General features: G+C 37.4%; 1 protein-coding gene across 4 annotated transcripts in view; it reads left to right on the plus strand.

Annotated features, from left to right (window-relative positions):
* Positions 1-5986, plus strand: part of sptb (spectrin, beta, erythrocytic) — a 53627-nt gene extending 47641 nt beyond the window's left edge. For all 4 annotated transcript variants that reach the window (XM_032500688.1, XM_032500687.1, XM_032500689.1 and 1 more), the window contains 5 exons: positions 1158-1221; positions 1486-1736; positions 2865-3020; positions 3171-3213; positions 4649-5986. In XM_032500688.1, coding sequence (XP_032356579.1) covers positions 1158-1221; positions 1486-1736; positions 2865-3020; positions 3171-3213; positions 4649-4840 — 706 coding nt within the window. In that variant the 3' untranslated portion in view covers positions 4841-5986. The remainder of the gene's footprint in view (positions 1-1157; positions 1222-1485; positions 1737-2864; positions 3021-3170; positions 3214-4648) is intronic.
* The last annotated feature ends 3725 nt before the right edge of the window (positions 5987-9711 follow it).

The following is a 9711-nucleotide window of genomic DNA, read 5'->3' on the forward strand; positions in this document are numbered from 1 at the left end:
TCATAGTATAGTATGTCAAAAAAAGTCATAAAAAGTCATATTATAATATGTCGAAATAGGGATAAAAAAGTCTTAATATAGTACATAAAAAAAAGTCATTGTATAGTATGTTGAAAAACGTCATAGTATAGTATGTCCAAAAAAGTGATAAAAAGTCATAGTATAATTTGTCAAAAAAGGGATAAATAGTCATAGTATAGTATGTCAAAAAAAAAGGAATAAAAAAAGTCATAGTACTGTACGTCGAAAAAAGTGATAAAAAAGTAATAGTATAGTATGTAGACAAAAACGTCGTAGCATAGTATGTCAAAAAAAGTGATAAAAAAAGTCATAGTATAGTATGTTGAAAAACGTCATAGTATGGTATGTCAAAAAAAGGGATGCAAAGGTCATAGAATAGTATGTTGAAAAAAGTCATAGTAAAGTATGTCAAAAAACATCATAGTATAGTATGTCGAAAAAAGGGATAAAAAGTCATAGTATAGTATGTCGAAAAAAGTGATAAAAGTCATAGAATAGTATGTCGAAAAAAGGGATGAAAAACATAATAGTATAGTATGTCGAAAAATGGATAAAAAGTCATAGTATAGTATGTCGAAAAAAGTGATAAAAAAATTCATAGCATAGTATGTCAAAAAACCTCATGGTATAGTATGTCGAAAAAAGTAATAAAAAAGTGATAGTATAGTATGTCGAAAAAAGTGATACAAAATCATAGTTTGGTAAGTCAACAAAGTGACAACGTCATAGTATAGTAGGTCAAAAAAAGGGATAAATACTTATAGTATAGTATGTCTAAAAAAGTCATAAAAAGTCATAGTCACAAAAAGCTCCTTTCCTCCCAGCTTTCCTCCTGTTTTTTATTTTGGCTCTGGGACGCGTTCTGATGCCACAGTGTGTTTTTTGTGGTCGTTTGAATCTTTTGATAGTGTCATAGCGTGTCATAGACAAGTCATATGATGTTGTTAATTTTCTTATGACACACTATACAAGATTTTTTCACTTCATGGTATTTAATTTAAAAAAAGCTGAATATTGTGTGCCTTATCCTTTAAAGTTGCTTGCAAGTACACTGCCTCTCCTTCTTTGCACACCTTCTTCACCTGTTGCTCTTAAAAGTCACTCACACAGACCCCATGCTGTCCTCTTTCCTCCAGGAGAGAAGACACAGGTTTTGTAGAAGAATCTTCACAGCTCGGTACTATTGAGGAACAGACTCTGGTTAGTAATTATATCCACTCGTTCTCCCTACTTTATCATATTGTGACACCTGTTTAAGCATACTGAAGTTAAAAGAAAATCAATCTCTTCCATGCTATTTTCATCCTGCAATTAATTTAATTAATTAATGCTTCTTTACTTACTCTAAAACAAACTACACAACTACACTTTGTTTTCTTATCCTCTTGAATTGTGCAGGATGATTTGCAGATTTATTAATGATTTGTCTTGTTCTACGTCTGTCTCTTTTTTTTCCTCCACCAGTCTTGTGCAATTGATCCCAGTTCAGGTCTGCTGGAGGAGACAGCCGGTGACTCCACGGTCCCCATAGTGTCAGAAATGAGAGACAGTGCTTCTCTGGAGCTGGAACCTTCCGTGTCAGTAGTGAGCCCTAAAGAACCAGAGCGAGCAGCCACCATGCCTATGGAGACTGGTAGAGCCCAGACTGTGCTGCAGGAGGGCATGTTGGGCCGCAAACACGATTTGGAGGGCTCAGGAAAGAAGGCATCAAATAGGTAGATCGCTTCTTTGTTAAGAAATCTATCAGCACACTTGAAAACTGGCTTACCGTCTTTAATTCATCACAGGGAACATCAAGTCTGCATTTTTTGTTTTCATTTTTATTTAGGTTAACTTACATAGTATACAAGCAGATATACGACACAACAAAGATGCAACATTGACAAAAATAAATCAGGGTTCATTCTACAACTAAACAAATCTTAATTAGTAATCTCTTAGTTAATTTCATATTGTAAAGAATGGCACTATATTAAAAAAATAAAACATCACTGTATAGCATGCATTCAAAACATTCATGTTATATGTTTGTATTTAACGAGCTTGTACTTTGGTACAGTCCTTTATAGACATGTGTTGTGGTTGGGGGGGGGGGGGGGGGTAAAATAGAAGAAGGTGCTTGTACCGATTGCTAGCTTGCCAGTTTGTGAGTCCTACACAAGTTTTTTTTTTATAGTTTCAGTAATTTTGAGTTTTTGTACATAAACATTAGGAATAGCAGAACATATTAACCATCTACTTATCAATTTAAAAGTGTAGCTAATGATGTGAAGCCATCATTTTTAGCCACCTGATTGGAAAATGGTTAAGCAGGTGTTTTCACAAAAGAATTCAAGCTGCTGTAAGTCAGTTTGTCAATACGTAAGCAACCCAAATAGTAACAACCATGTGACTGCACGTGACTACAGATAATCTGTCTGTGTTATGCTGGTCAAAAACACAATGGGCGGCTGTGGCTCAGTGGTAGAGCAGTTGCCTGCCAATCGGAAGGTTGGTGGTTCGATCCCCGCCCCTGCAGTCGTTGTCGAAGTGTCCTTGGGCAAGATACTGAACCCTGAGTTTCCCCCGGTGCTGCGCATCGGAGTGTGAATGTGTGTGAATGTTTAGGTGGCACCTTGTACAGCAGCCCCGGCCACAGTGTACAGCACATTTACAACTATTTACAGTTGTTACAGCGCAGTAAGCTACTCCAACTGCACATTAACTGATTTTAGTCTTCATTGAGAAGTGATGAGGCTCTTGTAATTGTGATTCAATTTATTTTTGCATTATTGACGGAAGTCAGCAAGATGAAATGATCAATATTGAAGCCATCCATTTTCAACCCCTCCTCTTCCTCCAAGGTCCTGGAACAACGTGTACTGTGTGCTGAAGCCAGGTCAGCTCTCAGCATATAAGGATGCCAAGAGTTTTGCCCATGGGGTGACACATCCTCTCAACAACGCCAGCTGGGAGATCCTCACCAACTACAAGAAAAAGAAGCACGTCTCCAAACTACGGTGAGAATTCTTTGAGAATCTGTTTTGGGGAAACTAGTTTAATCTTTTCTTAAGTCTAAAGGTCACAATAGAAGACATAGGCTAACTTGTTGTTGCTATGCATTCCTCCTCACAATACGTTTTAACTTGACTTTCCTTTCCCTCTCTCAGTCTTGAAGACGGCAATGAATATTTGTTCCAGTGTAAGGATGAGGTGAGTTCATAAACCATTGAACTATCGAGGGATAACACAATGAAAAACTTTCAACAGCTTTCCACGAATCACATGAGACAGAAGGTTCTGGATTGGGGCAGGTTATTGCATGATCTTTGACCCTAATGGTGGAATGTTGCATATGGTTCATACATATTTACATTTAATTTAAAAAGCTGTTTTAGTTTGACTTGTCTACCCATAATTTGGCAACGTTATTTATGTAATTAGCTCACATTAAAACCCTACAAGGTCAGCGCTGTCGCCTGTGAGAGGAGAAACCCGTGCTTTATATGTCTTATTTAATATCGCCAGATTAATACAGTGTAGAGACTTTCAACCAGGTCCTCTGACAGTTGTAGGCCTTCAAGCTTTTTTTAATCCATCATGGAATTACAGTGTCTTTGTAAGATAAATAAATCATAATTATGAATCCTAAAATCAACTTGCAAATGTTCTGTTTCCATCTCGCCATAGAGCAGAGCAGTAGTGTTAGCAGAAAGAGGTCTTCTGGGCCTTCGTAGTCCTTCCAGAAGCTTGGAAATCCAGTCGGAAAGACAGGGACTTTTTTTGGAGACTAAAGTATTCCAGAGCAATAAATCCACAATTTTGTACCAAAAAATCCCAATGTCCTCATGTTACCCGGCTGCCATCTTTAAAAAAAGGGCACATTGACTGATAGCTGGCTCATGCAATCACATCAAATCATTTGGGGGATAGTTTTCTCAGCCAATAGAAAGGCCTTAGGGGAGGGCCTTATTTACTAGGTCTGTGTGTGTCCTGGAAGGCAGAGGAGAAAAAGAAAAATAGATGCCAGAATGAATTCAGGATGTGGAAATGAGTGTGATTTGTACTACTGATGTCAGGTAACACGGCCACCCTTTTTGGATAAAAGTGTATACACTTTTTGGAGAAAAAAACACAATAGTTTTATAATTTTGTTAGATACAGGGTTTGGTTCTGTTCCCCCTGACTGCCGACACTGTACTATACACAAGTGTGGCAACCCTGCAACATGCATATCCTGACAACCCAGGTTATCCTAAAATAAATAATGTCTATAACTTGAAATCTATAACATTATTACACAAGGAGACCAGGAGAACCAAATAAGGGAAAAACAAGTGCCTTAGACCTTACAGGATTGATGAGGTCATTCCCACTTCTGTCTGTTTCACCATCAGTTAGCGAGACTGCCCTACAGGGATCATTAAGGTTCACAAGATATATTTGTGTAACAGCAAAGTAGTTTTCATCTATATTGCACTGAATCAGCCTCACAATCACATTATTTCAAATGTTATCACTAAATGGGTGAACCACTTCCACTTTTTAATTTACTCAAATAGACAAAGAGACAAAAACACACACCGCTTCTCTAGAGGTGGACTTCCCTTTGTAAGCCTCTGTTGTGTGTTTTTGTGTTTAATTTTAGGAGGAGCTCCAGCGTTGGAGCCAGGCCATGGAGAAGGCCTTTCAGCTCCTGGCAGTGGAGGAGGCGTCGGGGGCCTCAGGGGCCAAAACCCACAGCCTGCCCCCTCCCTCCTCTTCAACTGCCCTCCCTGAGCCCAGCTCTGCCAAGAAAGACAAGCAGAAGAAGTTCAGTCGCCTTGCCAAGAAGAAGTGAAAGGAGATGGGCAGGCCACTGGGGGGTGGGGGTGGCGTCCAGGAAAGAGAAAGTAATATTTGTGTACAATCAGTCAAAGCGAGCTTTTCAATCACTAGATGTTTTTTTTTATATTATTTTGTGAGAATTAACATAATATTGTAGTTTAGGTTCAAGCCATCACTATTTTGCCTGTATTTAAGCCATTGTATGCAGAAGGTCCACTTTTTGCTTTGTGTTCTTTTTAACAAATGCCAAATTCAGAGCAATTAAATTAAAGCACAGGAATGCTCCTTTCACACTCAACCAAAGAATGTTTGTAAAACTTTACTTTTGTTGCTTTTGCGGGAATTTTGCTTTACAATGGCATGCTTTGATATAGCCATTTACAATATGAAGGCCTGTAATGAACATAGGGTGACTTAAGAGTACTAAGGAGTACTTTTATTAATCTGCCTTATACAATGGTTGTGAACTGTAATACTGTGCTGTTTGAATTTGGAGCACTAAATGCAACTTATAGAACGAGAGGGATTTTAACTTTAGCTTTTAAAAGCTTTGTAAATGCGGTGTTAAGACTTGGTGATGAGCAAACCGAGCGCAGTGCGGTACAGTGTACACACACCAAGTGTAATTGCAGGCATGCAAACTAAATACTCTATGCACTGTGAAGGGGTCGACTGTTGTTAAATTGATGACGTACAAGCAGTCATGAGACACCATGATTGGTCAGTTATGAATATAGATCTAGTCAGGTCGTATTCTCCACTGAACTGTGCTAGTAGTTAATTCTGTGAACTTGAACTATATTCAACACTTAAGTATAAAATATTCATAGATATTTCATATCTATTCATTAACATATATATATATATATACCTATACAGTATATATCCAGATGCATGAAGTATGTTTTATGTTAGTTTGATATGGTGCTATTGTGACATTCTTAAACCTTCAGTCAAGACCAACTTGACCTGCCTTATTTGTCTTCAACTTTGGCTTGTAGGGACACACATATTAAATTATATATTATACATCTGAGGGGTGTTTCATAGGAAAAGCAGGTCTCGTCAAACTGATCCAGGATTTCTTAAAATCAAGTCTGGTTTATTTTAAAACCCAGACACAAGACACAAAGCACTAATAACAAGGAAACAGACATGTTTGCGGCCACAGAGCAGCACATATTCTACATTATATGGAGAGTGAAATATTACAGCAAAAATTAACATAACCACTCCCAGACTCAAGTTAATTGCAGTGCTCTACTTGTAATCGTAAATTTAGTCTTGTGCGAGTAACGTGGACAATCTTTGTATAAGGAGAGTTGAAAATATAAGATGGAAAATACCATTCGACCACTTTGAAATATAGAAAACCCCAGCCAGGTAATTTATTTTATAGGATAAATAGCATTTTTAGACACTAAAGTTGTTCACCAGGATTTTTTTTTGCCAGGTGGTTTTGACAAGTGAAAGAACAGCTTCCATATGATAAAATAAATATTAAAAATGCAAGAGGGGATGCCTGTGTAGCTCACCTGGTAGAGCAGGCGCCCATATGCAGAGACTCAGTCCTTGATGCAGCGGCTCAGGGTTCAAATCTGACCTGCAGCCACCTCTAGCCCCCCCTTTCTTGTCTATTAAAGGCTAAAATGCCCCAAAAATTGTCTTCAAAGAGAATGGTGAAAATGCAGCTACACCATTTTTTTTTTTTTTTTTTTTTTTAAATGCAGTGCTGATTATTTGTTAACAGTGGTTAAGCCTGGAAAATAACCTGACCAAAATCAGGCTAGGTCAGACTTATTTAAATCTCATATGAAGAAGATAGGCCTGACTAGCTGAAATAAGCCATACTTGACTGGTTTTCTCACTTTATGAAACACCCTTCTTGATCTTACAAACTAAATTTTATTTACTAGAAATGTTGAGTGTCAAATTAAAGCCAACTAGAATCTAAACCAGGTGTTTTTGTAAAAGCAGAAAAAGAGACGGGGCCATTATTCAAACAGTTTTACAGTACCAGCCAAAGTATAGGACAAGCTGTGGGTCGGATGAATCTTGGCTGCTTTTCCAAACCACACAACAGGACCAGGCATGCTCTTTTACCTAAAGGCAAGGATCATACAGTAGCAGTATGGAGCTGAGGGAACGGGCCTTTAATATGAATGTAAAGGAGGAAAAGAAGTAGGTGAAAATTTGCTACATTTCAACAATAAAGCCATTATAGAATAAGACATTCTAATCAGTATTCACATACAGGGCATATAGAGTATGTACAGTTTATGAAAATGCATTTATAGATGTTAATTTGTCCCAAGGTGATTCACACACACACTCTCCCACTGCCGTCTTGCCTTGTACTGTGGGCTCTGTCCCTGAACTACTATCCAACTCAAGTGACCTCAATGAAATGATGGAAGTCAAGTGTAGGAAAATGAACGAGAGACTGTTCAGCTCATGAGGAAATATGGTAGCATTATGGTGATCTGTCTAGATTTACATTATAAAAGGAACAACTTATATATTACGTATATGATCTTGTGGCTGTCTAAACAAGAAATACAGATACTCTTCTGTATGCAGAGGGCCAGAGGAACATCACTTCTATGCTACTAGTACCATTAGTCTAATTTTTCTGTTAGAAATGCACCTCGAAATGGTTCGGTATACTTGCATCACACATGTATTCAGTCTTGTTTTTATTGGTCACTATATCCACAGTAACAGACACTTCCTACTTGGTCACCTCAGTCCACTTTGTTTAGTCCTCCACTCCTTACCTGCCTTTTCTGTTCAGTGGTTTTCAATCTGCATTTTGTACTCTCTAGCTATGTAAAATATCCAAAAATGTTGACAGGAAATATGAAATACATTTTGAGAAAATAAACTTTAAAATAAACTCCTGAAACTATACAGTTTGTTTATTTGTTAGCATTTCTATCTTCTTTGCTTAATTTGAGAATGTCATTCTAAATGTTAATACACTGAAAATGTGCAATGAAATGAATTTGAGAATATATTTATTGAATACAAACAATTTAATAGGAAGCAGGTGTGAAACAAAAGGCATTTTTACTTTGTTTAAAAGTCATCTGCTGGATAAGAGCTGCGTATGAACAACAAAAAAATAATAATCGACAAACGGTTGGATTTACATTCCAGTGGCTGTTGATAAAACAATGGATAAACAGCCTTAAGACAGCGAGTCAGCCTTAGGCTAGACCAATTAGATCTCAGCTGACAAGTATCAGGCTGAGGGAGATCATTTATAGCAACACAAAGCCCTGAATAACAATTCATTTCAATCTTTACAAACTCAATTGGTGCAGCAGAGCATAGCCATTATCGGTTTTCCTCAAAACAAATAAGCTGGAAGATGCATACGAGAGATATTTTGAGAATAATGTATTACTTTATCATTAGCCAATTTTCCCCAGCAAGGCCCACCAGGACTTATTCCGCTTCTACGCTTACCCCTGAAACATCATTCATTTACATGTGTACTTTTGCATCTTGTTGCCTCAGCTTGGCTACGGCTTTGACAAAACAAATTATGCTTTCCATCATCAGACATTATCATTTTACTGCAGCTCTGCGGTGAAAACGGGCTATTTACATAAACAAGAGGAGCAGCTTGTGATCCAGTGGTTGTTAGAACACAACCATGGATCACCTATAACGCACTGACAGGGGTCCTGGACATTCTGCCATTTCCTAAATTATTTTTCTAGACTAAATTTCTTTAAATTTTAAACATCCTAGATTGTTTTCATTATGACAAAACTGCTGCTTATACCATAATGACAATGACCTAGTGAGCCAAAGGGAATAAATATATATATATTTAATTAAACAATGTTTAGCAGTGTGTTTTAGAACTGAACATTTATTTTCATACTTTTGCAAACTGCAAATAGACTTGAGGCAATTAATTTTACCGCACATTACTAGACTTGTGTAGGAACCCTGCATGGCCGGTATGTCTCCTCTTGGTGCTATACATCTCTATTAACCAGGAGTTGACAAAGAAAGAGGAGCAAAATTAGATTAACAAAATGACTATAGGCAGATCATTTAAAAACGGCTACAATATGGTTCAGTATTTACATCAACAGAGTGAAAAACCCCGCAAGAGACACTCCCCATGAAGTACAGCAGCTGATTCACTGATGCCAAATCGACTGTTATGTTTCACATACTCAGTGTTATTCTAAAATAAACCAGATGCTTTGGAGGAGTTATTGATGAACTTCACTCACGATGCTTACTCTGACCCTCCTTCACATCTGAAGGGCAAGTGATTACTAGTATGCGTTACATTTTTACCACCACGTCAGTGGCTCACAATGTTGTAGCGAATCGTTACAGCGACACTGACTTCTCATCATTCAGGGGAAAAAAAACAACAAACACATTAATTGCTATTATTTAGGGGTAGGTGCTTTGAATTCCAGCATGAAAGGATTTGCCATGACTCACTCCAAAGCACAATGGTTTGTTTTTTGTGAAATAGCTTTAAGATCTGAAATGGCATAAATGACATGAAAAACCACAAATTTTATTCACAAGTCATTTCTGCTTGATAACGTAATTAAATAAGCACATAATCTTATTAACACACAATACAATAAACCTAATTACACATTAAACTGATACGAATTTGAGATGCATTAGTTTCAAATTCAATGTTTTATCATTAAACTAGATGCTGTATCAAGATAGGACCAACAGGGGGTGACACATTAATTAATGAAGAGCAGAAACTCACTGAAAGACAGCTAATGAGCATGTATCCATGACCTCATACGTGAGCTCATCCATACAAACTAGAGATGCACAAAGACAAAGTGAGACAGGTCATAGGTCATTCTTGACTTGAGAAGACAA

Source organism: Etheostoma spectabile, chromosome 20, assembly GCF_008692095.1.
Source record: "Etheostoma spectabile isolate EspeVRDwgs_2016 chromosome 20, UIUC_Espe_1.0, whole genome shotgun sequence".
In the NCBI taxonomy this organism is placed as follows: Eukaryota; Metazoa; Chordata; class Actinopteri; order Perciformes; family Percidae; genus Etheostoma; species Etheostoma spectabile.